The sequence below is a fragment of the Myotis lucifugus genome, unplaced genomic scaffold (assembly GCF_000147115.1).
Source record: "Myotis lucifugus unplaced genomic scaffold, Myoluc2.0 scaffold_112, whole genome shotgun sequence".
Lineage (NCBI taxonomy): Eukaryota > Metazoa > Chordata > Mammalia > Chiroptera > Vespertilionidae > Myotis > Myotis lucifugus.
The window spans coordinates 227,073-246,947 of NW_005871160.1; the positions used below are offsets into that span (position 1 = coordinate 227,073).

At 40.4% G+C, this 19,875-nt stretch overlaps 1 protein-coding gene across 3 annotated transcripts in view; it reads right to left on the reverse strand.

Annotated features, from left to right (window-relative positions):
* Positions 1 to 7,241: 7,241 nt before the first annotated feature.
* Positions 7,242 to 19,875, reverse strand: part of STIM2 (stromal interaction molecule 2) — a 141,123-nt gene continuing 128,489 nt past the window's right edge. For all 3 annotated transcript variants that reach the window (XM_006093259.2, XM_023757721.1, XM_023757722.1), the window contains 2 exons: positions 14,074 to 14,347; positions 7,242 to 8,918 (listed from right to left, as the gene is read on the reverse strand). In XM_006093259.2, coding sequence (XP_006093321.1) covers positions 8,441 to 8,918; positions 14,074 to 14,347 — 752 coding nt within the window. In that variant the 3' untranslated portion in view covers positions 7,242 to 8,440. The remainder of the gene's footprint in view (positions 8,919 to 14,073; positions 14,348 to 19,875) is intronic.

Sequence of the window (19,875 nt, forward strand, 5' to 3'; positions counted from 1 at the left end):
GTAACATATCCTCTGGGAGGATTATAAATAAATGAATGAATGAAATAAAATGCAGATATAGTAAGTGTTCCCTGATACAAACAGGATCATCTTAGGGAGATTTTTTTTTTTTTGGCATTTTAAAAAAATCTTTATTGTTGAAAGTATTACATAGGTCCTTCTTTTTCCCCCCATTAACCTCTTCCAACTGACTCCTGTCCTTGCCCCCAGTCCTCCCACAGACCCTCACCACCCTATTGTTTGTGTCCACAGGTTATGCATATATGTATACAAATTCATTTGGTTCATCTCTTCCCACCCACCCTCCAGGGAGATTTTTGAAAAATGTAGATTCTGAGTCCCTAACCTAGAAGTAAACAAACAGAAACTCTTAAGTCAGGTCGCCTAAATGTCAATTTGGAGAAAGTTCTCCTAGTGCCGTGGTCGGCAAACCGCGGCTCGAGAGCCACATGCAGCTCTTTGGCCCCTTGAGTGTGAGTCTTCCACAAAATACCACGTGTGGGCACGCACGTACAGTGTGATTGAAACTTCGTGGCCCATGTGCAGAAGTCGGTATTTTGTGGAAGAGCCGGTATTTTGTGGAAGAGCCACACTCAAGGGGCCAAAGAGCCGCATGTGGCTCGTGAGCCACGGTTTGCTGAGCCGCAGTTTGCTGACCACTGTCCTAGTGCAACTGACTCACATCCTGGTGAGAACCACTGCTGCTCTGGTGGCCTCACAGTGTGAAACCACAGGTTGAAGTGAAGTTCTAACCCACAATGTGATTGCATTTGGAGAGAGGGCCTGCAAGGTGGTAATTAAATGAGATCACAAAGTCTCTCTCTCTGCACATGCACACACACCCCCATACATGCACATATACGTGCTCCATGTGAAGACACAGCCAGAAGGCAGGAAGAAGACACCAGCACCGGACTATTCTGTCACCTGACCTCAATTTTCAGCTTCCAAAACTGGGAGGTAAGTTTTTGTTGTTGAAGCCATGCAGGTGTTTGAGCCCCAGCTGACGAACACAGAGCCTCCAACTGAAGGTGGCACCCACCCTGCTAACTTTACTTCCCACCGCTCCCCACACTCTCTCTAGGGTCCTTACTTGTCCCCTGAAAGACCCTACTGATTCTCAGCTTTATATTTGCCTCCCTCCATTTGGAAAGCAAATTGCTATTTACTGAGTATCTAATTTTGTGACGGGGGCTAAGGAGGGATTTAAGGATAGATAAGCCAACATGTTTACCCCTCAAGCTGTCTGGAAGCAAGAGATGTAAAATAAATGAGAATCATTTTTCCCATTCTTAACCCTTTTGATGATTTTCCCATTGATCTCAGGATTGAGTCTAAAGTCTTAAATACTGCCTGGCAGGCACTGCACAATTGTGCCCCCTTCTCTTGCCCTCTGACTACAATCCAGTCCTCCTAGCCTTCATTCACTTTCCTGAACACACCCGGGTCTTTCCCCCTGCAGCCTTCTCTATACACGCTGTTACCCCTGCCTGGGCCACTCAGAACCCAGGCAACAACCTCTTCGTCTGTTTCCTGCCGATTATGCAGGGTTACGTGCAAATGTGCTTCCTCAGGAAGGCCCCTCCTGGCCTTCAAGTTAAATAATCACATAGCCCCGTGAACTCTTTCTTCATGGCACTAATAACAGGCACGGCAATTTAATTATTTGCAGAATTGCTCGACAAGGTAGGCCATGTTTATCTTTGTTACTGTTGTATACCACTCAGGACATTATCGGTTCTCGCGATGTAATTATCAAAAGAGTAAGATCTCACAATACAGAAATCACATTAATCGCCGGATATGTAGTTCAGCCGTTACATGCTGAGCTCAGGAGAGGGGGTGAGCACCAGGCCTGGAGAGGCGGAGTGACGGTATAGAGACACACTTCGATAGAGCCATTCCCTTGTTAGGCCCATTCTGACCGCACTCATCACTCAGAGTCCAGCTTTGGGAATATGCTCTGCAAAGAACACACATTACTCCAGGCCATCTTGATCCCTATCTTGCCTGAATCTCCATACAAGATAATGAAAAGACAGTATACAATGCTCATTGGTACTGCATTTGTCACCCTCTTGAACTGTTTTCTAACCATTGAACTTGTGAATGCCCTAAACAACCTGAAATTTGAAGGCGGCAATCATGTACTATTCATATATTCCTTCATCACGCATGTAATGTATTCAGGCCTGGAGTGCCAGTCCTTGGGAGTTCACAGCTAGACAGGCACCTGAGCAGTTCAGTTTATTGGGCAAATAAGTAAACAGGTCATTGTAATATGAAGTGACAGGTGTGTAAGACACACAAAGTTCTGGACATTCACAGACATGGTATCGCACCCACTTTGGGGGCATGTATGGAAGTCTTCGTGGAGATGCCCAAGCTGAGTTAAAGGGTTTGGGTTAGTGGCCCAAGAACAGAGAGGGCATCCCAGGCAAAAGATGCAGCCAGAACAGTGGAGGTGGGTGGGAGCAGCCTGGCTCGTTCAGCAAACTGCATGAAATTCAGCCGTAGATGGTTGGGGTATGTCCACAATAAGCCACGAGGCTAGGGAAGTAAGCAGGACCCAGAATATTTGTCTTCTGCTAGACACTATGAAGTTTATATTTTACCTATAGGGACTGGAAATGTGTAGAAAGATTTAATCGGAGAAAATCCACCATGTGCTAAGAAAGCTCACCAATGAGGATGAAAGAGGGTGAGTCTGGGTTCACTTTGCTTGTTGAAGGTAATACAATGAAAGATGAAGGCGGCGAGGCCAGAGGCATTAGCTCAGATACCCAGGGACTGAATGGACAAGACTTGCTGATCTGACAATAAATGCACCCTTTCCCTGCCTATCTTCCCTCATTTCCCAAGGTCCTATGCCCGGTCCTATTTTCAGGTGTGTTTTCTGATCTTTATGGGTCAAAGGCAACATCTGGCATAGTAGTTACTGCTGCGCCCAGGCTTCATTTTATCCACCCTCTTTCCCCCCACCCCCACCCCAACCTTCCTTTTTAAAAAGTTCTTGTGATTGTACTTTTTGGAGACAGATGCACATCCTGAGTGTTAATAGAAAGCTTTCTCAAGGAGAAGAATCCAACTTAAATGGCTGGTATTTCAAAAAGAAAACATAGAAGCCACATTCTTATTCTAGAAACCTTTCCCAGGTCCTGAGTGGGGTATCCTTCCCTCTCCCCCAGAACCCCTTCAATGACACCACTGCCCAGGAACCTCAGGTCTACATTTCAGCAGTTTGCATTCCCACAAGTGGAACATTAGCCCACGTGACATTCTAGAGCTGATGCGCCAATGAAAGACATGGTCCTTAATAAACACAAGATATTCTTAACAGAACTGCACCACTGCCCTGGCTGCTTTGAAATGAAAATGTGGTAATCAAGCAAGAGGAAGAGCACTTTTGACCCAGATAAGATATCTTGAGTCCTGCTTCTACAGGGAACTGGAACCTGCAGGGCAAACCAGGAAGAAAGTGGGGAGGGGAAGCAGAGGCGCTGCCCTTGCTCTGGGGGCTGGAGGTCTGAATGGCTGAGCTACTGTGACTCTCTCACCAGGTGGAGGTCAACTGCCTGCCTGCCTTGAGCTCACTGCTCTCTCATTTGGGGAGGCCGATGAAGACACTGCGACACAGCCGGTAAAAACAAACATCAGGATAATGGAGAACCTGACCGTCAGAACTCTTAACTCATGAAAGGACCCTGGGCATTGTTTAATCCCTGCACCCTGACAAGATCTGGACTGAGGCCTCCCCGTCATGTCCTACATCACACACTGCCAGAGATAAGCCCTCGGGGCTACTGGGAAGACCTGCAGACAGCTTCAGGTCATCCCAACACAGGACGGAGCTAGTCCTGAACCTTGTCCTGAAGCCCACTTGACAACTATTGATTCAAGACAGGATGAGGCCTACCTGGGTCCATCTGAAAGGACATGTCTCTCAACAGAGACTGTTCTTTTTCAGGGCTGGGGGTGTGGGTAGAGAAGTCTTTTATCAGGACTATCAGGGCTTCTGTGGGATTGCTCAAACACTGTTTCTCTCTGGTAACAACTTACCTCAAAATGAGCACCCTCGCCTTACCTCAAAATGAGCACCCTCGCCGTTATTACAAAGGGTTTTGTTGGAACTCAGGAACTGCAAACTCATTTGTTGCAACTAGACTACGAGATAGTAGAAACCCTAAAACTAACTTGCCTGTGATTATGTCTCAGCCATAGCAAATCTCTCCACACGCTCAGCAAATCAGCACCTGTAAGTTATCCTTAATAAATATGTTTGAGCTACACAATCCCTCTCCCCATTAGCTCCCATCTCCCCAACATTTGGTTTACATTTCCATCACTGTCCTCATTACAAGGATTTTTGTTTGCTCTGTCTCCCCTATTAGGTATCGAGTTCCCTTAGGGCAGTGATGGCGAACCTATGACACGCGTGTCAGAGGTGACATGCGAACTCATTTTTTTGGTTGATTTTTCTTTGTTAAATGGCATTTAAATATATAAAATAAATATCAAAAATATAAGTCTTTGTTTTACTATGGTTGCAAATATCAAAAAATTTCTATATGTGACACGGCACCAGAGTTAAGTTAGGGTTTTTCAAAATGCTCACCATCACTGCCTTAGGGCATTAGTCTGTCGCATTGGTCTCTATACCTCCAGAGCTTATGATGATGCTTGACACATAGTAAGCTATTAAATGTTTATTTAATAATTAAGTAGATTCTATGTTGTCTCTTACCTCTAATTTTTTTGGGGAAATCTACTCTCTCATTCAAGACACAAAAAACAGGAGGTCAATAAAATTAAAACTTAAATCTAGGTTTTCTTTGCTGAGATTTCCAGATAAAAAAGAAAAAGTACATGATTTTTTAAAATCTCTGTTTTAGTTGGTAAATAAGTAATACAAGAATAGCTACATTTGAAAGATTGTGTAAGACTTAAAAAAACAGTAGGACCCCAAGAACTTAATGGGCAAAAGACATGAATAAACAATTCACTGAAATGAAAAGCGTATAACATGAAAAACTTTCCAACCATACCAGACATTATTTACCTATTAAATTAGCAAAGTTTTACCCACTGGGTAATTCAGAAATGACAGTGTGAAGCAAAAGGGTGCTCATACATTCAAGTATGAGATGAGATATAAACGTGGCTATGTGAATAAGGAACTTTAACAATAGTTATACTCACGGTATGTATGTGAGACTATGTGTGTGTGTGTGTGTGTGTACATAGATACATACTTCTAAACATAAGCTAAAATATCTGTGGTTTTCTATACACTTCTAAATATGCATATTCTAAGGACTCAAAATGTTGATTAGAATGTATGTGATATGACATAGAAGTTAACGATGTGATTCTACCACTTACTAGATAGGTGACCTTCAGTAAGCTATTAATTTTCTGGGCTCAGTTTCATTAGTAAAATGGTGATTTTAAAAATCAAAGGAAAAAAATGTACCTGCCTTACAAGGCTGGTGCAAAGATTAAATGAGAATGTATACTAATGAGTTCAGAACAGTGCCTGGCACATGGAGTGCTCAATAAAGGTTTAATACTATTAGTCCACAGACCAAAAATTTGAAAATAGCCTGATTAATAAAAAATGATGAGATTATGGTGAATCCATACAATGGCATATTATAATAATCAAAGTGTTCATTAAAAATTATTAATGATATTGGAGAAATGCTTATATTAAATGAAAAAGCATGATATGACATTAAATATATATAGTATGAATATATAGAAAGTGAACTAGCAGAAAACCAAAATAGTAAAAGCAATTATTTGGGCAAAATTTGATCTGTTTGCTGTTTTTTTGTCTTCTTCATACTTTTAAAATTGATATTTAGAGAGAGGGGGGATAGAGAAACATTGATTGGCTGCCTCCTACACGCCCCCTACCTGGGGATCAAGCCCTAAACCAGGGCATGTGCCCTGACCTGGAATCGAGCCAGTAACCTTTTGGTGCATGGGACAGCACCCAACCGAGCCACACCAACCAGGGCTCTTTTTATACTTTTCTATCATGAATTGTTTCTTATAGTAAGGAAGATATTGCTTTAAAAATCAGGAAAACACAAAATTTTTGTAAGGTTAAAATAAGGCACCAAATGGATCATTTAAAAAATTTTATATTAATGCCTAATTCTTCCTGTGTAAATGGTGTAATACAAAACTTTTTGTGGCTTTCCAAAACAATTATTTTCTATTGAATTTACAAATAGGGAGCTTTGTACTAATGCAAAGTCAATATTACAAGAAACACAAAACCGTAAGTATCCCTCAGTTAAACTTGTTTATGAATGTGTGTGAGATTAAGCACAAACAATGCATTCCCTGATGGAGGATGCTACACACTGTACTTAGGCCAGCCTCTCCCACACTCCACCACACGTCTTAGTGTCCAGGGGGTTCTGGTCCAGAATTCCCTTCTAACCTTAAACAAGCAGCAGCAGGCCTTGCTGGGAGCGCTTAGAGCCATTCCTCCTCCCGGCTTCATTCCATCTCCAGCAGCTCTTACCTTTTCTCTCCAGCAAACTATACAGGTATCTCATCCCTTCTGCAGTTTTCAAAGGGAAGCACTCCTGTCTGGCTATAAGAAGGAGAAAAAGATAAGGTATTCCCTTCACTCTGAAGAAACTCCCAGAATGCTTTTTAATTCTTTGTGCACAACTTTTCCCTTCATTAACAGCCTATGTTCCTCAACTCTTGACCTTTCAGATGATCTTACCTCATAATCAGTCCAAAACACTATCTTTGTTTCAATCAATTTTTGCCCTTACAGTACTATTAACAATATAAATATCAATCAAGAACTCGACAGTTTTTAACAACAGTACGAAAAAGAATAAACAATCACACTTTACAGGAGACCTCAGGAAACTGTTAATATTCTTAATAAATTATTTCTTTGGAGCAAATCTCAAACTTGTTTATCAATCAGCATTTTCATCTAAAAAGGACTGGGTTGGACACTGTATTTCAGTCATAATGTTGAAAAACCATTCTAGCTAATATGTGTCAGTTGTTCACCCAAATATCTATCCACATTGTATTACCCAGATCGCTTATGATTGAACTTTTAAAAGAAGTGTTTTAAGCAGAAACTCCCCAGATGTTAATGTACTCTGTTGCTCTATGTGACAATCTTCACAGTAAAAACTACCCTTAAAGTTACCTATCAGTTTAATGAACCCCAAGCTTTACAAATTAATACAACACAATCTAAATGCACCATAGATTTGTATTTGTTAATCGTGATATCAGAACATTTAAACATTTCAAACTACATAAAAATATGACAAACAATATAAAATAGAAAGAAGTTTGTTGACAACTTACTTCCAAAACATCGCTATTTCTTATTTTGCATTAGCAACAAGATAGCTTACATAGCTCTCCAGGAAACATGTAGTGTTTTTAGTGGAGTGTTAACAAAAACCAGCAGTCCCACACAATAATGTCTCCGATTTATTATCTTTTCCACAGTACAAATTTCTCACAAACCATAAATCCTTTGCGGTTATTCAAAGTCTGTAAACAAATGTCTGAATCCCCACATCCCCCCACCTCAGTTTAAGTTTGTGAATGTTTTAAGTCCTCTGATCAAGTTTGAACTCTTCCGCTTGCATAAGGAATAAAGAGCCTTCTCTCTTTAAATTATGTATATTTTATCATACAGCCTGCAATGCAGTAAATCACAGTGAAAGCCCTGGGAAAAACAAAACAACATGATCTTTACAGCAGGACTCAAAACTTTATAATATTAAATGCATTTAAAGAAGCTTCCCATAATAAAAGCATGGGTTTTCATTTCCAGAAATCAAGTCAATTAGAAACCCTACGTTCTACTTAAAAACCCATTTGATCTAAAAGTGAAAACAGTCCCCTATCCACAGTCATTTTATAAACTTTATACAGTTTCACTTGCAGAGATTTTTTTTTTCCAGTCTGGAAAACAGTAGTGCAATTAGTTTTAATTCTTGTAAGTTATTTAGTCCAGGATGTAAATAGCTCTGTGGAAAGATAAGAAGATGCTCTGGTAAACAAGAAATTTTTGCAAGCCCATGCTGGCTTACCAGTCCATTAAAGCTCGTAAGTCCATAGTGGCTTACAATAAATGTTGTATATACATCACTAACAAAGCAGAAATAAATAGGCAGAAATGACTGTAAACTGTCTCATCTCTTAATAATTTTTCAGAAATAACTGGCTTGATGAATTGATTATATAGTCATTTAAATAAGTAGACAGTAGACAGTTGCCCTTAAGGACATTCCACTATGGCATCCAGTCTGGAAAGCCCCAATGGAGTTACATTCCTAAAATTAAAACAAACAAAAAAAGAGGGGGGGTGGGGGGCGAGGGGGGAGATAAAAGTTTAAAGATGCCACTTGAATGGAATTCCATCAAGTCAGCCAGTTCACTTGGATTTCTTCTTAAAAAGGTTTTTGAGTTTTGATGGCTTTTTGCTCTTCTCTCCATTATGACAGAGGTCATGTGGGATGCTGCTTATCCTGGCAACATTCGGGGCTTCCTGCACTGGTTTACTGTTATTGCCACCTGAGGAACAGGATGTGTGGCGAGCTTTAGGTACCGGGATGCCACTAGAAAGCTGGTTCATGCTACAGGATTTCTCCAAGATGCCGTTGTACACTTTGCTTGCAGGACTGAAGATCATGCTCTTTGTTTCTGTCAGCCCTACACAATCAGGAGAACCCCGGGAGAGATCTGCAGTTATGGGCGAGTCTCCTCTGGACGAATCCTCTAGAGAGAGCTCATCTTTTGATATCTTTCGAGGAGACAATGTTTGGTATATCTCAAGGCTTAAAGGAGGAGACTGCTTCCTTCCAATGGAAGAATTTAAGGAGTCACATTCTGAAGCTGTGTCTGGTACTTCCCTGGATAAGACAGAGGTAAAGGTAAAATTTTAAATCAATACTGAGTCCCAGCAGACATTCTAACTATAACAACTCCTGTCATTTCAGCTATCAAAATGTAAATGGGGGAGCCCCAGCCGTTTGGCTCAGTGGATAGAGCATCGGCCTGGAGACTGAAGGGTCCTGGGTTCGATTCCGGTCAAGGGCACATGCCTTGGTTGTGGGCTCAATCCCCAGTAGGGGGTGTGCAGGAGGCAGCCAGTCAATGATTCTCATCACTGATATTTCAATCTCTCTCTCCCTCTCCCTTTCTCTCTGAAATCAATAAAAATATATTTTTTAAAAATGTAAATGGGGGAAATGCTAAAAATTATACACAGTTCAACAAAATTTGAAAATTACTAATTTAAATAATATAACTTAAACTTAATGTTTAATTATTAACATAAACTATAATAATGCAATCTACTAATCTAAGAAAAACGTTATACCTTCTTTGTTAAGAGAAATGAAAATGTTTAAAGTTTACAGACTTTTCTTATCATTTCAACTACTTATGTGCTATTTCAATGAGTATTTTTCTTCCTAAATCATATAGTTGACACGATATATTTGAAAAGATTAATCTTAGTCACTGCTTCTTCCTTTACTTAATTTTTAGTCATTAAGTTGATGAAATATAGCTTCCTGAAGAAGGAAAAAAGAAATATACTAAGAAATACATAAATTCTTCCAAGTTTAAAAAATAAAAAGGAAACTGAAGTACATTAGGGTGGGCAAATGAATGGGAGGTGGAAGCCAATGATGTAATCCTATTTAGAAGTGCACATTCAGTAAAATCTCAAAGGTTTACTCCAATGTGATTCCTCCCCCCCCGCCCCCGCACTTCTCTACAGTGGAAACAAGAAATAAAGAGGAATGGAAAAATAAAGTTCACAACCCTAAAGCCAACATATAGTAAGTGCTATCAGCCATTCCTTCAAATTATACCTGGAATCCCACCTCTTACTCCCCACTGCTGCCATCCCTCTTCCTGAACCACCGTGGAGTCACCTCAATCACTGCAATAGCTTCCTAACTGCTCTCCCTGCTTCCGTTCTGTTCCTCACTCTGAGTTACTTCTACACACAGCCTTTTAGGTGTTTTTTTTAAAGACTCAACCAGACCCATCATTCCTGTGCTCAGGATTGTCCAATGCTTCCTCTCATACTCAGGCTAAAACCCAAAGTCCTTGTCCAAGTCACAAAGGCCTGTCTGAGCATGCCCACGGTAGTCTCTGAGGCTGCACACTCTCCCATTCTGCCTCATTCCACCACAGTCTCTCCTTGGCCTTCCCATAGGCCAATCTTGTGGTTCCCAAAGGGCATTAGCACTAGCTGGTTCCTCTGCCTCCCATTCTCTTCCCCTCCAACTCTACATGGCTTCCCCTTCTCCATGTCATTCAGGTTGTGATACCACCCTAGCCACTCTATCTAAAACAGCATTCTTTTTCCTTCTACCGGTCTCTGTTTAGCATCCCAGAACTTATCACTACCTAAAATGATATTTTACATTAACACATTCATAGTCAGTTTCCCCAGGAGAAAGGAAACTTAATGAGGACAAGAAGTCTTATTAACTTCTGTATTCTCTGCACTGGAATAGTGGCAAGATTACAGTGGCTATTCAATAAGCATGTAATAGATGGATGGGAGGGAGGGAGGATCCTGAAGAATAGGGATCATGTCTTATTCTAGTTTTTGTACATACCATGCCTGACATATTTTTCACTATGAAAAATGATTAAGAAATCTCAAAGTACAGTCAAGGTAAACATAGCAGGCAAAAGAAATGAGGTGGGAGAAGGAAGAGAGCCAAAGACAGAATAGAAATGCAAGAACACATATTTTCATCATCTACCAGTTAGAACTAGGATAGGACCTTGTCTCACTTGTCTAGGCAGCTCAAGTTATTAGCAAGGGCATGGCACACAGCAGACTAAACTCATATTTATAGAATGAATGGAACTGAATGAGCTCTCACCTTGGATGACCTATGATTACTATAATTATTTATGCTGATGTGCATTTTATTACTTTGATATGCATATGAACATATCTATGTTAATGCCATATTTTAGATACATTAGCTTTCTGAATGTTTTTAGTCATTTCTATATACTTTACTCACACATGTGTGTGAAGATTGTGTTTAATGCACTACAAGCTCTCAGAAGGTACAAGATCCCATGGGCAAAAAAATACTTAAAAATGCTTCCAGATAATGCAGTTCCATGTACTGCATAATTTTCCAATGCTTTTACAATCTGATAATGGGCAGTGCTAACAGAGGCAAGGCAGTCAGGAAAAAATGACTCAAAAATCTATCTTTGGTGGGGACTTTTCTGGTAGGTTTCTTTTGGAGATGTCCATTAATTGAACAGCATATATGACTGTTCTTGAAGCTACTCAGCTGCTTTAGTTACTATTTTATTAATTTACTTTCTATTTTGCTACATGGTTTGGCTACTCTGTGTGAACTTCTAAGGTAGGTTAAAAATATTTCAAAAACTAGTCCCAAAGGTCTAAATTAGGGGTGGAGAACCTTTTTTCTGCCAAGGGCCATTTGGGTATTTATACCATCATTTGTGGGCCATACGAAATTATCAACTTAAAAATTAGCTTGCTAAATTTGGTCAAACATTTAATTAACACCCCTAATGCCTTGGCAGGATCAGATCAAATGATTTCTTGAGCCTTATGGCCTGCGGGCCGGATGTTCCCCACCCCTGGACTAAGTCATGTGTGAAAAGAGCACTGATCCAAGTTAGGAACACTGTCCTGGTCCTGCCATTAGTCAGCTGTACAATCTTGGGCAAGTCATTTAATTTAAACAGGTTTCAATTTTCCTGTAAAGCTAAGAGAATTTGATTACTCTCTAACAATACTTCCATTTCTAACATTCTAATTCCAAAACAAATAATCTAAAGTGTTGCACATTCTGCTAACTATTCAGATCTGGAGAGTAGGTATAGTATACCTTAAAATCTCCCATCTTTTCTAGAGCACATTCTTTGGAAATGTTGAACTTAATTATGTGTACCATTTATATTATTTTTCTATTTCTTTTTCCCCCTACAGTTGAATTCATGTAAGTTTAATGCATGTGTAACAAGACGACTCAAGGTGAAGTTTAAATGAGTGCATATGTGCATAATGCATCTGACATAAAAGATCAGTAAATAATAAATGTTATTATTTTGTAAGGGTTCTGGTGGCACAACACTGAAGAGACTGAAAATAGAGAGGAGGAAAAGTTTTCTGACTCTAAATTCTTCTCATATTGCTGAGCTAGCTATGAATTTTTGATGTTGCTATTTAAAATGAAACTGAAAACTTCCATCCACTCAAAAAATTCTACTGGAAAGCATAGGCCTGGAGTTTTTCTACTAATATCCATAAGCCACACAAAAGGAGTTTTTTAGTAAATCTATCCTTCTGGTGACTATAGTTATATTGCAAAGATTATACAAAATAGCTAATTATAGAGTGCTAACCAAGCAAAGCTGTGTCAAATTCTCCAATTGTAAGGAGAACATAAAACATGGACTGTCTTCTTAGGAATATGCTATAATGATTACTTGCTAATAGTAAAATTTACTTCCACTAGTAGATGAGACAATCGTGCATGAAAATAATTATCTGATGATGACATTGACTAAAGATTCCCATGACAGAGAGCTACCCGGGATCCTGGAGACCATCCAACCCATTTCATCTGGTTTTGTTTCTCATACGAGGACAGTAAGACTTTGGGGCTATACGGCTACTAAGTAGCAAAATCAGAAACTGACTCCGTTTTTCTGTCTAACCACAGGCTTCCAAGAAGGACAGTGGTTTAGAAAGAGATCCTCCATAACAACAGGCCTCATGGAGCACTGGGGTCCCTCAGCTGGACTAGCATACCCTGCCACTGCTCTTTTTTATAGAAAGAAATTGTTATGAATACAAATTCCTTCTTTCAGTTCCCCACACTTTCTTAAACCTCTGGCATTTGATACTTGTTTACTATCAAGTGCTAGCACATAACAGTAAATCATTAAGTGACAACAAATATTTTAAAAACTCAGTCAGTCATATTCAATGTTTCTTTGTGCTCAAGTATATTTAAACTCATGCCTTTATGCTTTACATATAAAATAGTTAATAAGTTTATGTTTAGAGACTTGAGTTACCTGAGTGCTATGACTTCTTCTAAAAGCTGTACCTCAAAATATCTTCCTATGTCTGTATAGTGGTCCCCAAATTCCCAGCCCTAGTACACAGACATCTTCTCCCAGTCAGTTATTCTGTTGTTGTTGCTTTTGTTAATCCTCACCCAAGAATATTTTTCCCATTGACTTTTAGAGAGAGAGGGAAGGAGGGCGGGAGACATCGTTTTGAGAAAGACACATAGATTGGTTGCTTCCCGCACACACCCCAACTCGGGCTGGGGGATCAAAACAGCAACACAAGTATGTGCCCTTGACCAGGAATGGAACCTGGGAATCCAGTGTGTGGGCCGACACTCTAACCAGTGAGCACACTGACCAGGGCTCCCAGTTAGTTATTCAATCAAGCACTAATATAGAAGGGATTTTGCAGATGTAATTAAGGGCATAAACCAGTCAACCTTAACATAGAGAGATTATTATCCAGGTGAGCCTTTTAAATTTGGGTCTAGAGATCAGAGATAGAGGCAGTCAGAGATTCAAAGCAAAGGAAGGATTTGACAGAACTCTCTGTTGCTGGCTTTGAAGATGGAGGCCACATGGAGAAAGGAACATCGGGCAGCTTCTAGGAACTGAGAGCAGCCCCTGCACGGGAACCAGACCTCAATGCTATAACCCCAAGGAACTGAATTCTTCCATAACCAACTGAGCTTTGAAGAGGCCCCAAAGCTGCAGATGAGAGCGGAGCTCAGTCAATACCTTGATTTTACCCTTGTCAGATCCTGGGCAGAAAACCCGGCCACACCAAGCTTGAACTTCGGCATATAGAACTGAGAGCTAAAAACTGGGTGCTGTTTGACATCACTAAGTTTGTGGTAAGTTCTTATGCAGCAATGGAAAACTAGTAAGACACATCAGTCCTACCCACCCCACTCCCACCTCCCACACAGCAGCCCAACATATACTTAGTTTATTCACTGCCAATACCATTGCTTCTCAGCAGAGAAGTAAATGGCCTCCTCCTCCTCTTCACTCCTATAAAGAGCAGGGCAACTTGACACTGAGAGGATATCTGGATCAGGGGAGGCCAATGAGTGCTGGGTGTGCTGGGGATGGTGGGCGTGCCGCGGGTGTGGCGGGTGCGGAGCGTGGGCAGGGAGCTGAGCTCGCTGGGTCTGTGGTGAGGATGGCACGATGCTGCGACGAGAGCGACACAAGCTACTGCTTCTGGCTAACGACCCAGCAGGTTTAGCCATGGTCCCTGAAAACCAAACATAAATTTTTAAAAAGCTCATAAAACCCAGTGCTCCTTTGTACACGCTATAAATACTCACAAAAGAGAACTGATGTTACTAAGATGTAATCATTTAATCTACCTTACTGAAATAAGTGACTGAACCGTTATTACCATCCTCCATCATCTTTACTGCTCCTCAGGAAAGTTAAGAAATAAAAAATAAAATCTAACAAAAATGAAATCAAGTCTAAAAATAAAAAGAAATGAACATAAACAAATTAGGTTTTAATATTAAATTTGACATTACTAACAAAAAAGATTTTAAAATTTACCCAACATAACAAATCCTTAAATTCAGAAAATCAATACAGTGGGGCCTTGACTTACGAGTGTCCCGACTAACGAGTTTTTCAAGATAAGAGCCGTCTCTCGGCCGATTTTTTGCTTTGAGTTGCAAGCTAAAATTCGGGTTACGAGCCAGCTTCAGATACCCCACTGCTAGTTGGCACAGCGAACGTCACAGTGAACACCACAACATCAGCCCAGCATCACGTGTCTCACTCATTCACTGTTGATTTGACATATGAGTAATTTGAGTTACGAGCTCCGTCACGGAACGAATTAAACTCGTAAGTCAAGGCCCCACTGTATAGCATATTTACAAGGAATTTGTACTTTGTTACAAAATAAATTTCAACATTAAAAGAAGGAAATTATCAGTAAAATATAAGTTGGATTTTTCAATGGTTTGATCCCTGGTTGCGGGTGCATGTGGGAGGCAACTGGTCCATGTGATGTTTCTCTCTCACATTGATATTTCTCTCTCTCCCCGCCTACCTCTCTCTCTCTCAAAAAAAAAAAAAGTCAATTAAAAAAAAAGAACCCTAGCTGGTTTGGCTCAATGGATAGAGCATCGGCCTGTAAACTGAAGGGTCTCGGGTTCAATTCCGGTCAGGGACACATACCTCAGTTGCAGACTTGATCCCTGGCCCTGTCAAGGCATGTGCGGGAGCAACCAATTGATGTGTCTTTCTCACATCAATGTTCCTCTCTCTTCCTCTTCCTCTCCCCCCATCATTTCCACTCTCTCTAATAATCAATGGAAAAAATATCTTCACTTGAGGATTTAAAAAAAAAAGTATTGCTCACAAATATACAATATTTTCCAAATTTTTTTTCTTAATTATGTTGCCATGTCTTTTGCCGGAAAAAAATATATGAATCCCTGTATTAGAGTTATATACGCTTGGAGTTGAGGGTCTTTCTTCCTTGTTGCCTGAAGAGGACTGGATGGGGCTATAGATATTTATAACACTATAAAATCACAGTATTAAAAAGCAGGCACTTTGACCTTTCAACAAGCATTCCTTTACATAATGTGAATGTTTTACAACATGTTCAGGCTATTATTAATTTCCAGTGAAGGCAGATATCCACCCCACCTGTGATTTATAAGAGCAGTTAAATAAAACATCCAAGCCAAACCGGTTTGGCTCAGTGGATAGAGCGTCGACCTGCGGACTGAAAGGTCCCAGGTTCAATTCCGGTCAAGGGCATGTACCTTGGTTGCGGGCACATCCCCAGTAGGAGGTGTGCAGGAGGCAGCTGGTCGATGTTTCTCTCTCATCGATGTTTCTAACTCTCTATCCCTCTCCCTTCCTCTCTGTAAAAAATCAATAAAAAATATTTAAAAAAAAAAAAATAAATAAAACATCCAAGTTCATTATATAGAAATTTATTACTGAGATAATTTTCATTCTATTATCAATAATTAGATAAGAGAAGCACAGCGATTTAATATGACCCTCTACTGCAAACTGTTTTTCCTTATGCCAGGGAAGATAAATTTTGTTTTGTAATTAGGGATTCCCCCTGTCACCAACAACCAGAAATAATAAGCCATATATGGACCTCTGGTTCTAGCAATATGGCAGTCAAAGATTACCTGACCAGCATTTCCCAACTCTCAACAATGCACTTTAAATACCCTCAAACACTTCAATATGATGAATAAAATACAACAATAGTTCTAAATGCAAACTTGCAAGGAAGAAAAAAATTATCAGATGCCAAAACAGAGAAGATAAAAGAAAGAACTACTAGATCTGTGAGTGACGGTGGAACTACTGTGAAGGTTCCCAGTCACAATAATTCAGGGGTTTGGGTTATAATTTGGGGATATAAAAAACATCTTGAGCCCACATGCAGTAAGGAATAGGAATTGTGAGTGTTCTGGATAAAAGCTGGGGTCTAGATGAGTTACATTCCTCAGTGAAAGCATATATTTAAAAAAAATCTCTTTAAAATAGCTCAGTAAAAAACTACAGACAGAAGAAGGCAACAGTTAAAGTGGTTCTTAGAGAAAAATTCGTAGCCACAAAATGATACATTAAGGGAAAAAGGAGAACTAAAAATTCATAAGCTAGGTGTCTAAATAATAAAACAAACAAAAAAAATAAATTCCAATAAAGAAAATAAAAGAGCAGAAATAAATGGAGAATATCAACAAAAAACCAGTTCTTTGAGGAATGAAAGAGTAAGTGAAATAAAATAGTCAAATTATGCCAGATTAATCAAGGATAGGAAAATGAAAGGATTTTTAAACATAAGTGAAAATTTTTAAATCATGTAAAATACTATGAACAACTTTAAGCCAACGAATTTTAAAACTCGGGTAAAACAAACAATATTTTAGAATCACATAACTTAAAATTAGGCTTTTACCCATTATAAGAATCTAAATCAATAGTTTGAAAAAAAAATCTGCCCCCTTTCCTCCTGCCAAAAATCCTTAAAGAACAAATAATCGGTATTTTATACTATCAGAGTATGGAATAAAAATTCAAAACATTTATTGGGTATTATTATGGGTCAGGATCTGTTCTAAGTGTTTTACAGGTATTATTATTACTTAAATGACAAAATAATTACACAAGGTGGGTTACATTTTATAGAGACTCAGAGAGAGTGCTTCCTACAAGGCTACACAAATAAAAAATAATGGATGTTTTATTCAAAACAAAATACTGGACAACATTAACCTATAAGGTGAGGGGGTGTGATACATATTAATGGTGGTGTAAGGATTCAAATCTATGCAATCTTGTTCCAGGGCCCACATTCTTTTAATATTTATTGATTTGACAGAAGAGAGAGAGAGAGAGAGAGAGAGAGAGAGACAGAGAGAGAGAGACAGAGAGAGAGAGACATTGATTTGTTGTTTCACTTATTACTTATAAACCCACAACCTTGGAGTGTCAGGATGATGCTCTAACCAACAGCTACCCAGCCAGGGTCAGAGCCCACATTCTTAACCACTATATTTTACTACCTCTATTTAAGAGTAGGAAAGAATGGGATGGAAAAATACGCATATTCCTTGACTTACTTTGTGGTGCTAGTTTTACTAGTAACCTTGATATCAAAATCAAACAGAGTGTTTGGAAGGAAAATTATTGGCTAAACTAATGTATGATTAAAGATATAAAAACCCTAAATAAAATAATATAGCAAACCAAATCCAATTTATCGTAAGTCATAATGTACTGTTTGCATAATAAATTGGATTTGGTTTGTCACAATGTACTGTTTTTATAATAAATTGGATTTGTATGCTATATTATTTTATTTAGAGTTTTTACATATTTAATTAAGTAGATTAAAATTACAAATAAAAAAATAAAGTTATCACCTCAAAATATGCAGAAGATGTTGGTAAAATTTAATATCCATCGATTTAAAAGAAAAATCATTATTAGCAAAATAGGAATAAAAATTAAATTTCTTAATTCAAAAGCAATCTACCAAAAATGTAGAGAGAAAAATATCACACTTCATGATGAAATATTATTGGGAGCATTCTTTTTACAGTCAGAAATGGCAACCACTACTACCTGCAATCACCACTCTTATTCAACACTTTATGGGAGGCTTCAGCGGTTCTCAACCTGTGGGTCGTGACTCCTTTGGGGGTCGAACAACCCTTTCACAGGGGTCGCCTAAGACCATCGGAAAACACATATATAATTACATATTGTTTTTGTGATTAATCACTATGTTCAATTTTTAACAATGAAATTGGGGGTCACCACAACATGAGGAACTGTATTAAAGGGTCGCGGCATTAGAAAGGTTGAGAACCGCTGCTTTAGACTGAATAACAAGGGGGAAAAATCAAAAGGATTGGGAAGAAAACAGCAACTCATTATTATTGTCTATACAAAAAAATCCAAAAGGCCCTTAGAAGAGAATTCAATTTTTCTGTATACAAGATCAGTATACCCAAATCAACAGCACTTCCCTAAATATCAGCACAAGCTATCATACCTAGAAATTAACCTTGAAAACAAAATATATGCAAGAACTACACAGAGAAAATTGTAAATTTTACTTAAAGATATAAAAGTAGGTCTCAAATGGAATTTATGAATAATATTTGTTCCCAAGTAAATTCAAAGAAATTCCAGTAAAAGCCCAATGGAATTTCATAAGCTGATCCTAAAATGACCCAGAGTACTGAAGCTGAATAATAAATGAAGGCTTTGAAGTACCAAACCTCAATACTTATTATGAAGCTACTAGAGGCCCGGTGCACAAAAATTTGTGCACTGGGGGGGGGGGGAGGGAGGGGGGTCCCTCAGCCCAGCCTGTGCCCTCTCGCAGTCTGGGACCCCTCGGGAGATAACGACCTGCTGGCTTAGGCCTGCTCGCGGGTGGCAGAGGGCACACCCAATCCCTAGGTTCAGCCCCTGGTCAGGCTCAGAGCAGGGCCAATTGGGGAGTTGGGGCGCTGCCCCCTGTCATGCACAGAGCAGGGCGGATCAGGAGGTTGCGATGCCAACCTCAGTCACGCTCAGGGTAGGGCCGATTGGGGGGTTGGGGCACTGCCCCGTCACACTCAAGGCAGGGTCGATGGGGAGGTTGCGGTGCCACCCCCTGTCACGCACAGAGCAGGGCCGATCAGGGGGTTGGGGCGCTGCCCCCTGTCACTCACAGAGCAGGGCCCATCAGGGGGGTTGGGGCTCTGTACCCTGTCACGCACAGAGCAGGGTCGATCAGGGGGTTGGGGAGCTCCCTCCTGTCACTCACAGAGCAGGACCGATAAGGGAGTTGGGGCACCGTCCCCTGTCACACACAGAGCAGGGCCAATGGGGAGGTTATGACTCTCCCCCATCACACACAGAGCAAGGCCCGTGGAGGGGGGTTGGGGCGCCACCCTCTATCACCCATAGAGCAGGGCCGATCAGGGGGTTGGGGCGCCGCCACTATCACACTCAGGGCAGGGCCGATGGAGAGGTTATGGCTCTACCCTGTCACACACAGAGCAGGGCCGATCAGGGGGTTGGTGCGCCGCACCCTGTCACACACAGAGCAGGGCTGATCAGGGGGTTGGGGCGCCTTCCCCTGTCACGAACAGAGCAGGGTGGATAGGGAGGTTGTGGCCCCACCCCCTGTCACACACAGAGCCGCAGGGCGATCAGGGGGTTTGGGCGCTGCCCCCTGTCACGCTGATCCCAGTGCCGGAGCTCGCTGCTCCGCTGATCCCGGTGCTG